The sequence below is a fragment of the Hippichthys cyanospilos genome, chromosome 8 (assembly GCF_059441005.1).
Source record: "Hippichthys cyanospilos isolate Australia breed blue-spotted pipefish chromosome 8, RoL_Hcya_1.0, whole genome shotgun sequence".
NCBI lineage: Eukaryota > Metazoa > Chordata > Actinopteri > Syngnathiformes > Syngnathidae > Hippichthys > Hippichthys cyanospilos.
The window spans coordinates 3699978-3717813 of record NC_142376.1 but is presented as its reverse complement, the minus strand read 5'-3'; the positions used below and the strand labels follow the sequence as shown (position 1 = coordinate 3717813).

General features: G+C 38.3%; 1 protein-coding gene across 1 annotated transcript in view; it reads left to right on the top strand.

The window, feature by feature from the left end:
• Positions 1 to 6291, top strand: part of LOC148419870 (inhibitory synaptic factor 2A-like) — a 36999-nt gene extending 30708 nt beyond the window's left edge. The window contains exons 5-6 of the mRNA XM_088421587.1: positions 4089 to 4562; positions 5560 to 6291. Coding sequence (XP_088277713.1) covers positions 4089 to 4272 — 184 coding nt within the window. The 3' untranslated portion in view covers positions 4273 to 4562; positions 5560 to 6291. The remainder of the gene's footprint in view (positions 1 to 4088; positions 4563 to 5559) is intronic.
• The last annotated feature ends 11545 nt before the right edge of the window (positions 6292 to 17836 follow it).

Genomic DNA, 17836 nt, shown 5'->3' with positions numbered 1-17836 from the left:
CTTCAAACTGTCACGGGAGGAAATAGCGTCCACTCTGGTGATTTAATCCACTGCATACGACTCCGCTGTCGGGCCTGAACCACTCATCTTGTCAAGTGAAGGACTTTCAAGTGTGAAATGACCAAAGGGGAAGCCGGCGGCGGAGATATGACTTTACGATGAATGTCGGAGAAGCAGGGGAAAAGACATCTTTTGATTAAAAAAAAAAAAAACAACAACAACAATCGTGAAAAGTGTTTAGCGCAATGCAAACAGTTGGCCGCCTGGATAAACAAATGATTAATCTCCCATTTTGAGTGCCCTGGAAAAGCTCCTGTGTCTCCAGCTGCTTTGTGAAGGTGCTTTTACTGTATTTAGTGGCCATGTTTGCTCCAAACACCTGCGCCCCCAAACCACCTGCAGTAAACAGTGTTGTCTGCCCGGGCATTTGTCCACGGTATCCGCTAACTGCCGTGATCAGCCAAGTAATTAATTGCTTAATAATTACTGAAGCTATTTGCCGCTGCTCCATACTGATGTGTTGCCTGTTCGCACAGTGATAGGAAAAGACAGTGTACATAAAGAAAAACAAAAGCAAGCGAGAGTGACGGTCTGACTGTCGGTGAAGAGTTCTAGCGCTAATTAGCGATGAATGATATGATCAAAAAAAAAAGGAATTGTTCATTTATCCGTTTTTTTTCATGAGCTATTCGAAAGGCACACTACCTTGACAGTTTTTGTGTATTTTCACTGAGGCTAAAGTGTGGTCTAATAAGAAAATATTTCTTTAAGAACATCTTGGTGCCGAGGAACTATGTTGATGCGAATTTAGGCGCTTCATATACTGTAGTGTTTCTAAAATGAATACATGTAACCCTGACAGGTACTTGAAGAACCTCTGGTGTGTGTGAGATTTTCGCAAGGTTTCTAAAGGGAAATAAATGTTTATTTAATTCCGCAACAGGAACAATACAGTTTTGTTTTCAAATCAAGAGCAAGTTCATTGGAACATTCTGCAGCTTGTTGGCAAATATTGTAAAAGTGATTTCTTTGTAAATTGTTGTAAGCCTTTGTTTTGTTAATGTTTATACAGAGGCACGTGTCATTCATGAGGCAATTGTCCCATCGAACAATGCTCGTGTGAATTGAGGCGCTTCATGTAATGCAGCGTTGGGGTACAAGTAACCCCGGGGGGTAATTGAAGGCACTCTGGGGTTATGTGACATTTTCATGGGATTTCTACAGGTAACGGAAAATCAAATTGATTGCTTTTTGATGCTGACGATAACAATAGTTTTACTTGTTTGTTTGTTTTCAAAATAAGAGCAAGTTAATTTGAACATGTACCAACTTATTCCTAAATTTTGTTATTGTGATTCCTTTGTTAATCATTTTTAAGCCTTTTTTTGTGAAGTTTTATACAAATGCACATTGTCATTCCTGATGCAATTTTACCCCATCACAGCGCCAAAGAACTATGTTCACATGAGTTGAAGCACTTCAGGTAGTCCAACGGTTCTCAGATGGGGGGTAGAAGTAACCCTAGGGATTTTTGAATGCACAGGGTTCCATCAGAAAATCAAATTGAATGCTTTTTAATGCTCTCACAGGAGAGCACAGTTTCCTTTTCAAATTAAGAGCAAGTTAACTGGAAGACGCAGCAACAAATTTTTGCAGAGTGATTCCTCGCAATGTTTGGGCTTCACATGTCTGGTGACGCATTAAGCCACGTGAACCCATGGCAAAATTTTGTTATGGTGAAAATTTGTAAATCGCGTACGCCTTTATTTTGTGAACTTTTATAAAAAGAGGAAGAACTGAAAGAGCTTCTTGCTATTACTGTATTTTATTCAAGTCGATAAATACATTCATTTCCCCCATAGGTCATCCACTAATGTATTCATAGCCCATAGCTCGCATTTGGCTGAGTTAAGCATGTATGCTAATCGCCGATAAATTAAACGCCCTCGATAATTAGAATAAACATGTTGATGATCGGGTTCTAAGCTAGCCAAGTCCTACCGAGTGATCCATAACGATCCTATCGGACTTTTGTTCTTAACTGACGCTTATCTCTTACCCGGGGATTCATTACGCCACTGCGATTGTTGCGGATATGTCAGCGGGCTAATTACGCCGCCTATCACGGCAGTTAGCCCGTCGCTAAAGCCCGAGCGAGTATCCGCCTGCCAACAAGGTTGACCTTGATGCATCGCACGTCATCTCTTTTGGCCGCGTCCCTTTTTTAATCCAGTTAGCCTTTTTAATATTACGCTCAGGGTTAGAAATGAACGCGCCAGGCTCCGAGAAACCCAAAACAGCCCCCCCCCCCCCCACCCCCCAGGTAAGGTTGATGCTGAAGGCTGTCACGTCAGCAGCCAAATTGCCCCGGATTCATTATTTCATATTCCCGCTATGACAAGTCTTGGAATATAGTGCTAAACCCTGAAATGAATACATTAGCAAATCAATAGCAATACGGCAAAAGAAAACGCCAGCTAATGATGGATTTATTCCAGTTTGGAATACGGGCGCTTAATCACGGCCTGCTTGGCCTCCGCACTGCTCGCGTTTGCTCGGAATTAAGCCGCACGCTTCCGCCGGGTTTAATCGGCCGCAGAGTTCAAGTCCGGCGCCGAAACAGCTCGGGATTAGATTAGGGTGCACACAAATATGCTTTTTTTTTTAATGGAAATATGAGGAGGGGAAGCCCTTTGACTGTGTGGAAAATGCAGACTGAGGGAATTTCGGGGATTGTGTCGGAACAAGAAATATGGCTTCCATCTGGATCGGGAATTATTAACATAAAGTATAAGGTAGGAATCACAATAATTCAAGCTAGAAAAAAACAAAGCCGCATTTGAAAGCTATGCAAAAGACGATCAAATATTCTGCCTAGCCAAAAAAAACATCGTGTTAGGTATGCTAACTAGCTAAATGCACAATTTCACTTATTTCAATTTCAGTCCCTCCAGGATTTTACGGGTATTTTTGTATGATTATTGTGAAATTTTCCTCAAAATCGCAACAATTTTTTGTTTTTTTTTATTACAACCACTTTTTTTAAGTCTCAATTTTTGCACATTTTAACTGGATTTTTACAAGAGGTACTGACACACTCAACATGGCATAACATTTGAACTTTCAAGTGTAAAAACGCAATGGAAAAAAAATCACTTAATTTGGAAAATTGCAAATAATTTTGATTTAAAGTAAAACCTAGCAATCACAAAGTGATGTATTTGAAAGCAACACAAAAGACACAAAAAAGTGATCATGTCAAATACGCTTACGAGCTAAACGCTACATTTCAAGCAGTCCCTTTGCAGGCATTTTTTGTGTTTATTGCATACTAAAATTTCTGATTTTGCGGGGAATTTTCCTCAAAATTCTAGCAAAAGTTTTGAATTTTTTGGTATTTTTGGGGAGGCTGTTATTCACATATTTTTTTTTACAAAAGTAATAATTTTCTGCAAAATTTAACTGGATTTTTACAAGAGGTGTTGGGAAAATCAACAAGGCATAATGTTTTAAAATTCGTAGCCACTCTTTATTCACGTAACTTGGAAAATGGCAAATAATTTCGATTTAAATACAAGCTAGAAATCACAAGTGATGTATTTGAAAGCAACGCAAAATTCGAAAAATTCCGCAAAAAGTAATCATGTCAAGTACGCTAACTAGCTAAATGCTCCACTTATTTAGTCCCGCCAATATTTTGAAAGCATTTTTTTTAATGTTCATTATAGACTAAAGTGTCTGACTTCTGAGGCAATTTTTCTCAAAAATAAAAGTTGGATTTGTTTATTTATGTTTTGCCCACGTCATTTGTTTACGAAAATTTTACTTTTCTGCAAGTTTTAACCGTATTTTAACAAGTGGTTATGGGAAATTCTCAACACATTTTTACAGAGCGTAACCACTTTTTTTTAGCTTTTTTTTAGCTGAACATTTAAAGTTAAGATAACTCGGAAAATTGCGACAAAAAAACAGCCCACTTTTTACTTAATGGCCATGTTAGCTGTTTTTATAGTCGGGAAATTTTCCGGAATTTTCGTCTAATTTCCGAATCTTCGTAATCGTCCGTCTAATCCCTTTCCCTGTCCTAGCGTGGAGTTGGACTTCAAGCTGCAGGAGGACAAGCTGCAGCCGCTGATGAAGAGACTTTGCCCCCAGGACAGCCAACAATGTCCCGCCCTGCCTTACTCCAACGAAGTCTTCACGTCCACTCCCAAACGCAAATCCAAGTCGGACTCGAAGAAGCACGCCCGCTGGAAACTCTGGTTCCTTTGAACGCCACGTGAATGCTTTGGAGACGGCCTTTTATTGGGCGCGCTAATACCCCACGCCCGGCTCAAAATGGATGAAAGAATGTTCCGGAGGTGGAATACAGCCAAGAGGATGGATAACAGTACAAGTAGAGAGCCGTTCGTTTTTTTGGGGGTTCGGAGCCGAGACTGCACGTCAAGTCAGCGGGGAGATGACAAAAACAAAAAAAATAAATAAATATATAGTTCAAACTCTGCCAAACCTTTTTTTTGGCGTGTTCGCTGGAGAGGACGGATGAGCACCTGCAAATCTAGGTGAGCCTTGGAATACTTTTTTTTTTTTTTTTTTGCACTTTACTGAAAAGTACACACAGAGCTTGTTTGGATTCAAATTCAAATTTTCCATGGACAGTAATTGCAAATAGAATTCAATGTGCAGCAGGCTTCGAATGGCCCTTTCGCAGTATGCCGCCAACTATTGCTGAGGAGGACTTACAACATGTCATTTTTTTTCAGCTTAAAGCAATATTAATATACTTATTTATATACTTATACCACAAACCGATACTTTCTCTATCTATCTATCTATCTATCTATCTATCTATCTATCTATCTATCTATCTATCTATCTATCTATCTATCTATCTATATATATATATATATATATATATATATATATATATATATATATATATATATATATATATATATTTATTTATTTATTTATGTTTTTACCATTTTTTATTTGTTATTATATTTTATATATTTAAATTCAACCAAATTTACAAAACCAACAAGGACCATTTCCTGTTATAATATATGATTATAATATATATAAAAATGGTAAAAAAAAAAAAAAAAAATATATATATATATATATATATATATATATATATATATATATATATATATATATATATATATATATATATAAAATATTGTTTTTACCATGTTTATTTGTTATTATTATGTTTTATATATTTAAATTGAACCAAATTTACAAAATCAACAAAGATCATTTCCTGTTATACTATATGATTATAATATGTGATTTATATATATACATATTTTTTTTTTTAAATTATTTGTTGTTTTTTTTTTAATATAATTTTTATATATTTTTATTTGTTATTATATATTCTATTTAAAAAAAAATCACAAAATCAGCAAAGGCCATTGCCTGTTATAATATCGCCATTTATTTACCTGCTGGGTTTTGGCTGGTAAATGTTGTGTATAACAAACTAAATCTAACCCCTGACCTTTCATTGAACGCTCTAATGGAACACTTTGTTTTCTCCTCTCTTTTTAGAGCATCGCCCGGCAACAAGAGGAGGCGCCACGTGAAGCGCCTTTCCTTGGTGACGCTGTAACTTTTTCCAACGGACACCACCTCCGGCAAAGCACAATTGACAATTCCACGAGGGACGCGCGTCCCGGTCCGGAGTCCGGCACAGTACTTCCCTCCCGCTCGGCCTCCCGGTTTTCATCTCTAACTTCTTGGAATTCAACGCCGTGCGCAAATAAGCAACCAACGTCGCCTTAGACATCGTGTTTATCCCCCACTCCGCCCCCACCGCCGGATAGTTCACCGAGTTGAGAATGTATGAATATTTTGTGTTTACTGCACCATAAAGTATCTTCTGCGGGCTAGACTGAAAGGCTACATGATGGTGAAAGGTGCTTGAATTTTCGTGCTTTTATGGCTCGGATGTAGTCAGGTAGAGTTGAGGTTATTAAGTTAGGGTTGTAAAAATAGTCGCACACGTACGACTGAACCAGCCGTTAAAAAAAAGAAAAAGAAAAATATGCCCCATAAATACAGCCACAGCCTATACTTTAGATTATAATCTACGTATTTATAGCAAATATATTGACATTTTGGCAGGCATAAAAAGGCATGAGTGACTCTCCTTAATTTTTTAAAAGGATATTTTCGGGACGAGCTCACATTTTTAACAACACGTGCATACATATTTGTATTTTTCGGATGATGTAATGCTTTGGAAGTCTCGGTGGAAAGTAAAGGCTGTTTTTGAAAGGCCTTCTCATGTTGTGATTTTATTTTTTGGTAGCAACACTGAGCAGGACATTGGTGTTGGGTCTTATTCTCCTGCAGTGCCTTTTTTCTCCTTTGGAGGCAGCAGAGAGCAAATTAATCTGAGTTTTTACTGTACATTTTAGGGGTGTGTAAATTTATGAACACAACTATGTCTGCCAAATGGTGATATACATGTATGAAATTCGAAGCTCTTGAAGCTCTTCAACTCAATTCAACCTAGTTGCTTGGCAAGCAAAATGCCAAAAGATGGCACTAAAGCTCTTACTTTTTTACAAATGAAGCTCCTCACCTAATTTCAACATAGTTATTTGTCGGGAACATGTCAAAAGGTGGCATCGAATTTTGCCCAAATGAAGCTCCTCAATTCTTCAACATAGTTCCTTGTCAGTAACATGACAAAAGAAAAAAATCAGTGCTCAAGAACATGTCAAAAAATTGTTTCAGAGTTCTAATTTTTGCCAAAATGGACTCTCCTCAACTCGAGTCAACCTAGTTCCTTGGCAGATAAAATGCCAAAAGATAGCACTTAAAGCTCTACTTTTATCCAAATGTAACTCCTCAACTAATTTCAACATAGTTCATTGTCAGAAACATTGTCAGAAACCAAAGATGATGCTCAAGGATATTTCTAAAAATGGTTTCAAAGTTCCAATTTTGCCAAAATGAAGCTCATCAACTCAATTCAACTGACTCCCTTGACGAGCAAATATCAAAATATGGCACCTAAAACTCTGCTTTTATCCAAATGAAGCTCTTCACCAAATTTCTGCATTCTTCCTTGTCAAAAGATGACATCAAACTTCCGTTTTTGCCCAAATGAAGCTCTTCAACTCAATTCAACCTAATTCCTTGGCAAATAAAATGCCAAAAAAATGGCACTACAGCTGTACTTTTCCCCAAATGAAGCTCCTGATTTCACTTCAACTGATTTCCTTGGCAGACGGCATTCAAATTCTACTTTTATCTAAATGAAGCTCCACAACTTAGCAAGAACGCGTAAAAGAAAGCACCAAAGCTCTACTTTTGCCCTAATGAAGCTCCTCAGCTCATTTTAACATAGTTCCTTGTCAAAACCCTCTTTTAAAGCTTCAATTTCTGCAGTTGTAACATTGTTCCTTTTTTTTTTGGTTCCCCCCCTGCTATCTATTTGTACATCTCAATGAAATCCTGAAAACCGCATCATTTCCCGGGGCTTCTTTTGCGCTGGAGCTGTGGAACATGACCGCGGCTCAGGAGCACCACTTTAAAGTCCGCTTCTTCCAGTCGTTTCATGTGATTATCCGTCACCGGGGGAACAAAAAAAAAAAAAAACAAGGAGCGCGGTGGTTGGGGGTCCCGCCTCATCAAAGTGAGTGACCGCATGGCGCGCACCTCTCCTCGTGTCCTTATCGCACCCCCCCCACCACCACCCCGCCACCCGCAACGTGCCCCTCCGTCTCTTTCATTATTCTCCAGCCTCATCAGATTTCCTCCTCTTTTGTTTCTGCGCCGCTTACGTTCGCTCTCGCCCCCCCCCCCCCCCCGCCCCGCCCCCCCCCCCATGTCATTTGATTCCTGCGGCGTTGCCCTCATCTATTTATTCCACAGTTCATAATTCACCATGTTGATCTCCTCACGCTCGCTGTCTCTTGTAAACAGATAGAAAATCTCATTTTCTGTCGAGCCAAATCGAGGCGTCGCAGTTGGTGGATTTTCTCATTTGGGACAATTATTGCTAATTTTACAAAGTAGTATTTTTGGGGGTATTTTTTTTTTCCTCCCACACAGCATTATTCATTCAGTGGTTTCTTTGGTTAGAGGAGTTGATTTTTTTTTTTTTTTGAGTGGAGGCGCGACACCAGGGGTTCATGAACTTCTTCAAACTTAGAGATAGCTTCTTTTATGGGTACTGATGATTAATTAAAAGTTTGACACATATTTCTGAAATATTAATACAGTGCAGGTCAAAAGTTTGGAAATATCTTCTAGTTCAGTCTTATTCTTCATTTAACACTTGTGCACATACTTTGCAAACTCTACACATTGGATTTGCTTACATTTTAATTTGCAAATCCTTTTTCAGGCGTAATAATTAAAGTTGTTTATGAATATTTTCTTCAACCACGCTAAATGTTCAGTGGCATCAGTTCTATCTATACATAGTAGGTTAAATTTATTAAGACCCCCCCAAAATTTGACAAATTGTTTGGTATGTCTTTTTAGCCTGTGAAGTGATGATGACTCATTAAGTGGTCTCTACCGCCACCTACTGTCTTGAGGTGAAACACAAGTCAACAGAGAATTTTCAGTTTGCTGACATAGTTTGACTGCAGCTCAACGGAATGTTGCAAAATTGCAGGAAAATCAATGTCATAAATCCTATTAAAATGCATCTCAAAAATTGAAATTGTAATATGGTCCAAAATTTGGACGATGATTATTTTTGTACACAAAATCTCGCACGTCCAGCTGCAATCTCATAGAAATGTCTGAAGTGTTGCATTTTGAAATTTTACATGTTTTAGTCATCTGCTGAAAATTTCAGTTCCCTAGTTTATTTTCCTATTGATTCTTTTATGTCATCATAAAAAAAAATCAAAGGAACTTTATGACGTGAATTATGCTTTATGATCTGGAACGACTTACAGTTCACAGTTGTACTTTTTTAAGAGGTCATTGTGTGATGTAATTTTGTTTTTTTTTTCAACTCCTGGATGTCCACTTAAATTTGAAGGTGTTTCCATATTTTTGACTGGTACTGAATGAATGAACTCAATCACTGCTAATGACGGTTATAGACGTCAAAGATTCTTATTCACTCCTATTGGCAGCTATATAAGTCAAAAATTAATTTTAACTAGCCCATTTAAAATGTATTTTTGGCTCATATTTTCCTGGGAGCTAGCCTATGAAATCGTGTCCACAGTAGTGTCCATTTTGTCTCAGCAAGACAGCAAATTAATTAGAACATGAAGCAATCTGTTGCTAATGTGAAGGCAAAACTTTGTATAGCTTTAGTTTGTAGTTTTTTTTTTTTTGTTTTCAAATTCAAAGCAAAGTAATTGGAACATTACTTGTATTACTTTTTTTACTAAATTGTGTTGCAGTGACTGCTTCGCAAACTTTTGGATGCTTTTATTTTTAAATGTTTTGTGCAAATGCCTATCATTTGTGACTCAATTTACATCCCCTTTTCTTTTCAAATCAAGAGCAAATTAATGGTAACTTGAAGAAACTTGTCGATTATTGTCTTGTAGTCTTTGCAAAAAGTTGTATCCCTAGTTTTGTCCCAATATTCACTATTTTTCTTTTCAAATTGAGAGCAAAATAATTGGAACATAACACTTTTTTTCGCTAAAATGTGTTACAGTGACAGCTTTGTCAATGTTGTATGCCTTCATTTTTGTTCATTTTTTTTCCGGATGCCCATCGTCATCAGTGACAATCTCAAAACCAAGTACAGCCCTGAATTTCTCATTTCTACTAAACAGGTAAGTTTATCATCTCTTCTTCATTTTGAATTAATTGCACATTCTGCAAAATAAGTCTTTGAACTGTTAACATTTCCTTTAATGTAATAAAAATAAATCTATTACAATAATTGTGCATAGGTTAGCCCATATTTGCCCACTACCACCAGCACCCTAACCCTTTAGGGCAGCAATGGCTTTTGTACCTAGCGCCAACCCAACCCAAATGAAGAAATGAGGAGCGAAAAGGATTTGGCACCAGACCAGAAGGAGCTCTGAGAAGGTCACCACTCTCCTCGCGAGAACAACAACTTAGTTGTCTTCCTTCCTGTTTATTGTTCATCAAATATTTTTGGTTGCCTGAACCTAAAAAAATCACTACATTCAAATCCTGCTAGCAGTTTGAAAACCGGTGTCTCACGCTACCTCATCCATCAACTGGTGATCAAATTCCAATCGTAAGCTATTTCACTTGACTCGACCGTTGCCGACCAGGCGAAAATATGACAAATTGAGTATCCGGATGTGGATTTTAACGACTAAAACGGAGGGAAGTCAAGCATTTGCATGCGCGAGGAGAGCTGGGCTCATTATGGGCCGGTGAAGAGGCTCGCCTACTTTGCGAGACTCCATCAAATCTAGCGCATTACTCACCACGCACACAGGCGTGAGATAATGTTGTAGAAGGCTCATCTAGAGGATAATAAGTACAAAATGACCTGCTGCTAGATTTCGCCGTGGCGGGGGGGCTTTTTATGTAGGGTGCAATCAGTAACTTCATCAGCCATGCTGCATGACCTGCGTGTCGTGGGATGAATGTTTAATCAATCAGCCACACACACACACACACACACACACACAAAACTCATTTAAAAGAAGAAACGCTGGCGGAAAAGTGAGAATTAACAAAGCAGTACGCATGGAGAATTGTCCTTTTACAAGTGCGCTCTTCTGATAAATTGCATGTCAAATTTCTCCGTTTTTGTTTTTTATTTGAAAAGAATTCCTCAAAATGATGAGCCAATTCGCATTGAACGGTGGTGCAACACACGTAGACAGACAAAATAATACTCTCTTTCCGCTGCAAGGTTCCAAATAGAGTTTTTTAAGTTTCATTTTTAAAAAAACTTTACGCCAAATGTGAACACATGGAATTGTAAAACAAGTTAAACTTTGCACCATGAACACATAAACTCACAAAATTCTGAAACAAGCGCCTGCGAAGATGGTCCAAAATTATTATTATTATTATTATCTTCATATTTTTTCTCAGAAATTCAGCTTTGCTAGTTGACAACAAAAGTTTTCCGCTATACACAGTGAGAATATATTATAGTGATATAACTGCTTTGACTTGCAAGTGTGATCATGGAATCAACTAGACTCCTATCTCAAGGCACAACCATATTTAACACTCTCCCGTGTGATTATTTGAAGCAAGGCATTTATTGGAGGCCAAACTGAATTTTCCCTGAGATAACTTTCTTATATATAAACCCCACAAGAGAGATTTGAAGCACATGTGTTTTGTTTAAAAATAATTGCCCGATTGCGAATATAATGAAGAAATAGCAACAACAAAAATCGTGTTAATCACGGATTCCGGGTTATGCGCCCTCTTGTTTTTGACTGAATAAAACATAAAGCGCCGTCGCTAATACGCCCCATCTATGTTTTTCGCTTGTGTACGACCAATCAATAATGTAAAGCTTTTAAAGAGAAACTCTTGAAACTCATTTAAGGCTGGCGGGCAAGCTAACATTCATCCAACGCTAATAACCTTGCTGAATTATTCAGCGTATATTTTATCGAGCTCGCTCACCAGAGTGGGGAAAAGCAGTTAGCGGTTAGCGTGGCGGCATCTTGCCATGTGACCCGTGAGAGGCCCGTCAACGACGGGCGGCGCCATCTTTATGTGGCGGACATATGGCAGGCGTCAACAGAGGGACAAAAACAAAGATGAACGGCGGCCATCGCGCTCGTCTCCGTCTGTCTCCGTCGGCTTGGTTTGCACACACATTGGCTGCGGTCCGTTCATGTGTGGCTGAGTTGAAATTTGTGCTTGCATCTGAAAGAACTTCATCACCAAACAGACGGTCTGAATTGCTCGAAATCATAACAAACTCCGTATAAAAATTGCCGTCCACCTCAAAAAAAGTTTCAGAATTGCCTATACATGCCACAAGCTGGTGGCAAAGTACTTTTTTCTGTTTGATAAATGAACACCGCGTAGTGATTTGGTGCCATCTTAAAGTAAGAAAACTATGTCGGAATTGACTTTAGGAGCTTCGTTTCTGCAAAGGTAGGGTTTTGCTGCCATCTTGTGGCTGCTTGGTGCCAAGGTGCAATGCTGAGAAGCTTCATTTAGGTAAAAGTAGTGATTTGCTGCCATCTTCTAACATCTTGGGGCCAAGGAGCAACGCTCGAGAAACATTGAGACAGAAGGTGTGATTTGCCGCCACATGGCCCCAGTGAAATATCTTGGAAGTGAGTTGTAGATCTTCAGTTAGACAAAAGCAGTGATTTGCTGCCATCTTGTGGCATCTTGTTGCCAAGGAACTATGTTGAAGTGAGTTTCATTTTGTTAGAAGTGGTGATTCGCCGTCATATTGTAACAGCCAGGCACAATGTTGAGCTTAGTTTCGACAAAAGTAGTACTTTGTCGTCGATTTAAGAACTTTGTTGAGGTGAGTTCAAGAGTCACATTTAGAAAAGAAGAAGTGGGGTTTTTTTTGGCTGCCATCTTGTGCCCTCGAGGTGCCAAAGGCGCAATGTTGAGAAGCTTAATTTAGACAAAAGTAGTGGTTTGCTGCCATCTTGTAGCATTTTTTTTTCCAAGGAACTATGTTGAAGTGAGTTTCCTCTTGTTAGAAGTGGTGATTCACCGTCATCTTGTAACATCCAGCCGCCAAAAACACAATGTTGAGCTTGGTTTAGACAAAAGTAGTGCATTGTCCTCGAACAAAGTCGCAGTGAATTTAGTTTAAAAACAGAGCGCTGCTCCAACTTCCTTGAGCAGACAGCATCTGCTTCTCACTTGTAATTGCATCCATTTGGGAGATGACAACATAGAGCATGTTTGTCATCGGCGTCTGCATAAATTCGCTTTGCGGAGGACGCGGCGTTTGCCCGCCTGGCCGGGTCCGCCGCGGTGGATGGATACGACGGCGCCGCGTGTGACAGCGGGCGCTAAATAATCATTTGGCCCGCACAAGTGGCGGAAGGAGGCACATTGTCTGCACGCCGCCTTTAATCCCTCAACAAATGAGACGGGGCCCGGATCTGACACGGCCTCCGTCATTGGCTAGGCACGCTCGCTTCGTTTGGGAAAGTAACCTTGATACAAAATCAGCGCGCCGCTTTTCCGGCGGCATCATTTCGGCAAAACGAATATACGCACCTGTATCATGTCATCGGTTGCCCGCTAGTCATTTCAAGGGCCTACATGGTGGTGGTTTTCCATTTTCTGCAGTTTATATGCATATGAATTACATTTGGCACATTGGCGATTTCGTTTCTGAAGAATATTAGTTGGGAACCATGTTTCAAACCTGGAAGTGAAACGTCTCGTTTACTGAAGCAGCACTTCTTACCGCCCCCTTCTCACGTGGTATTTTTTTTTAACAAAACAAGCAAATTTTATTCTAGAAAATCGGAACTTTTTTTCTTGAAAATTTACAAAATTATTGGAACCACAATTTTGTAAATAGATGTTTTTTTTTTTCCTGTAAAAATATAGTAAAAATATTCCTCAAACGTAAACAACTTTATATTCTTTATTACAATTTGAAAAAGTATCCAGAAAATCCAAATTTGGGTTTAGGCCTTTAATCAAAAAATGTAAACTCTATCCATTATCCTTTTCTTGAAAATGCATAAAATTATTATTGTAACATTATAATTTCTTAAATAGGTGATTTTTTTTCCATTAAAAAAAAAAGTTTTTATAATGAGGAATTTATTCTAAAAGATGCATATGACTTTATTTAAAAATTAATCAACATATTTCTCAAAAGTAAACAACTTTATTCTTTATTATGATTTTTAAATGTATCCAGAATATCAAAATTCTGATTTTAAACTTTAATTTAAAAATGCAAACTGAATTCTGGAAAATTTGAATAATTTTCTTGAAAATATTTCAAATTAAAATAGTAGTATTACAATTTACTGTATGTAACTTTTTTCCATTAAAAAAGAATATTTTTTTTACAATGAGGGGTTTATTCTAAAAGATGCACTAATATCCAAATTTAACGGAAGCTGGTGAAATCCCCTCCGAGTCCTTCACATCTGAAAATCCTTCTCGATCGTAAACATGTGATGCAGGTAATGAGCTTACACTTTTTTTTTTTTTATGCCCACTTGTGGGTTTTTTGTTGTTGTTGTTTTTATATGAGAGTTTGCTTAATCCGCCTGTCTCTCGATGCTTTCATTTAGTCGGCCGGCCACGTCGCTGCCAGGAGCGTCGCTTCCTCGCCCGCCAGAGAAATGTCACGCTTGGCCACGCCTTAAAGATGAGCCATCGTGCGCATCGGATGAAACTAGTCAGCGTGTCTTCCTATTGTAAAATAGTGGATAGAAAAAAAAATGAAAGCGGAGACAAAATCATCCCTCCGATTAACGGTTAGCAATTTTTGCAAATGCACGTGTTCATTTAGGGGGAGAACACTGCCCCGTTGTCTTATGGTGTTCCCCAGGGTTCAATTTTAGCACCCTTGTTGTTTTCATTATACTGTATTTGCAAAATGAGAATTTTACCTATTACCTCATTCCATCCTGGTAATCCATAGTAATGGATTACTTTGGCACTAAAAGTACAAATGTCATTATTTTTGTTTCTCAAATATGAACTATTTTTTGTAATTAAATTCAAAAGTATCCTTCACATTAAGTTGAAAAGTACTGAACAAACCGGTTAAATTTGGACCCAAAGTATTTGATCTATTTAATGCATAAAGTAATGGATTACCTTGGCACTAAAAGTAGTATTGTGATTATTTTAGTTCCTCAAATATGAATCAAGTATTTTACATAATTAAGTGCAAAAGTAATCTGTTACAATAAGTTTTGAGTACTAAACTACAAAATATGCCTGGAGTTAAAGTGATACAATTTGTTTACAACTATTTTAAAATCTGTATATGTTCTCTCTACTGTGTGATTTTTCACCTATGGAACGAGGGACGTATCCCCCAGTGATAAATGGGAGTTGAGTTTACCTATCATGTATCCTATTTAAATGGTTGGCGCCCCACTAATTGGTTTCATATGAAAGTGCCATCCAGCAGAAATAAATTGGAGAGGTCAGCAAATGCATAACAAACAGGTGCTCCATCAAAGATGCGCTTTGAACGTTTACAGTAAAGACAGCGCTGCCAGCGAGAAGCCATCCATCAGCAGGGGGGCGCCCGGGTGTCAGGCTCGCCCACTCTCGCTATCTCGCCGCCTCTCGCTCCGTCGGCGACGCGCAACGCCCGCTGTGTGATGTAATCGTTTATCTCGCGCACGAGGTCGTGGTGGTTCTCAAGGCGTCATTGTCGTGTCATTTGCTGAGCTGCCGAGTCGCCTACTGCCCTACAGCTCGTCCCCAACAATATTGAAGAATTCCTATCTATCTATCTATCTATCTATCTATCTATCTATCTATCTATCTATCTATCTATCTATCTATCTATCTATCTATCAAAGCTATCTAGTTAGCTATCTAGCTACCTAGCTATCATGCTAGCTCACAAAGCATAATCTTGCTAGCTATCTAAGCATCTATATCTACCTATCTATCTATCTAGCTAGCTAGCTAGCTAGCTATCATGCTAGCTCGCAAAGAATAATCTTGCTATCTATCTATCTATCTATCTATCTATCTATCTATCTATCTATCTATCTATCTATCTATCTATCTATCTATCTATTGAAGCTATCTAGTTAGCTATCTAGCTACCTAGCATAATCTTGCTAGCTATCTAAGCATCTATATCTATCTATCTAGCTAGCTAGCTAGCTATCATGCTAGCTAGCTATCATGCTAGCTCGCAAAGAATAATCTTGCTATCTATCTATCTATCTATCTATCTATCTATCTATCTATCTATCTATCTATCTATCTATCTATCTATCTATCTATCTATCTATCTATCTATCTATCTATCTATCTATCTATCTATCTATCTATCTATCTATCTATCTATCTATCTATCTATCTATCTATCTATCTATCTATCTATCTATCTATGGTCCATGCTTAGCTAGCTAACAAGCATAATCTAGCTAGCTATCCAAGCATCTATCTATATATCTTTATATCTATCTGTCTGTCTGTCTATCTATCCGTCTATCTATCATGCTAGCTCGCAAAGCATTATCTATCTATCTATCTATCTATCTATCTATCTATCTATCTATCTATCTATCTATCTATCTATCTATCTATCTATCTATCTATCTATCTGTCATGTTAGCAGGCTAGCTTGCCCTCTGGCTATGTAGCTAGCTAGATTTCTCACTTATCTCTGTGCAGCCAAAAATTTCAAAAGGCAGCGCTTGCTTACGCACAGCTGATAAACATTTGAGCTCCGACCCAGCCAGAAATCTCTTCAGCGTAATGCATTTATACAAATAAAGCACTCACTTTAACTAAACCTCGTGGTTTCATTGTACAATCGAGCGCAACAAAAGCTCAATGGAAACTTTATGAGGTAACACAATTTTTCTCTGTTTGCTGACACATTTTTGGGGCTCCCATAACAGCCAAATGCAGTGCAGCTTGACACCAACAGTATCTATCGCGCTAATGATCGTTCCAGTGGCGGCGTGACACACTGGTCCTAATCAATATTTTGCCAGAGGGAACTGGAGCCACAACATGGCGTCCGTTCCAGATCTCTCCCTCGCTGACGCTCATTATTTGTTGGCCCAAGATCATCAATCCATCCGCAGATGCTTTGTCGAGCGCTGCCGCATTCCACTACCACAATGCCGGAACGGGTAAGGTAGTGAAGACAAAGCCGCGTCCAAACACTCAGGCTAATTAAGACTACACGCAAGAATCTTTATCGATTGTATTGAATTGTATTGTGGGAAATAAAAATGTCTTAGCAGAGTGCGGCGTGTAATTAAGTTAACTAAGGCTGAATGTAAATTTGGATTGTGTTAGCACAGTAACGTGAAGGTTCCTAGAACATTACTTTTTGTTCCATTTAATTTGCTCTTCATTTGAAAAGAAACCCGCTAGATAAATGAAATATCGCTGAAAATGCGTGTTTATAAAATATTCTACAAAATAATAACTAACATCATTTTCAGAAAGAGTCTCTCAAAGATACATACATACATACATACATACATACATACATACATACATACATACATACATAATTTTGGAGTCACTATAAAAACATTTTACAATAAGTTGTTTCATGTTCCAATTTAGTAGCTGGGTTTTTTTTCGACCAAAAAAAAAAAAAAGCCGGAAATTTTCATTACCGATAACACACATTCATATAAAATTTTATAAAATGAAGTTTTTAATATCTATCATTCATTGTCAATCCGCCAAACAAAACAGTAAATGTGTTAGCGTTCCAAAATCAGGAAGCATTTTGTACACTTAGAAAACCCTGACATGACAAATCTTATTTATCCTTTTAATTTTGCTGATGCTTACTGAGATAGTAATGAAACTCTTCTTCAGGTCGGTCCCTGTGGCTGCATTATGCTGCCCCCGGTGGCCAAAGTGTGCACACCGTGAGGAGCAGCACAATTTCCTCTAAAATGAAGCAAAAAAATGCAGCAAAAACTTTTTTCTTCTGTTGAAACAATTGCTAATTGTATCATTAGGCGCTAAGATACATTCTCCTGGTCGCTTATTAATATTCAAGTGTGCAATTGGAAGCTGGTTAGCCAGCCCTGCAACCTGAGAGTCCTTCACTCGCTGTGCTACATCAGCCTGAAATGCTACCGCTGCTCCTGTCTTTCAGCAGGTCTTAACTCCTCAAATATCGACAGAAGAATTCAAACGAGCTCGACCTCAAATTTGGGTCAAGGATTTATTCAGATTCGCTGTGGCGCGTCCATTA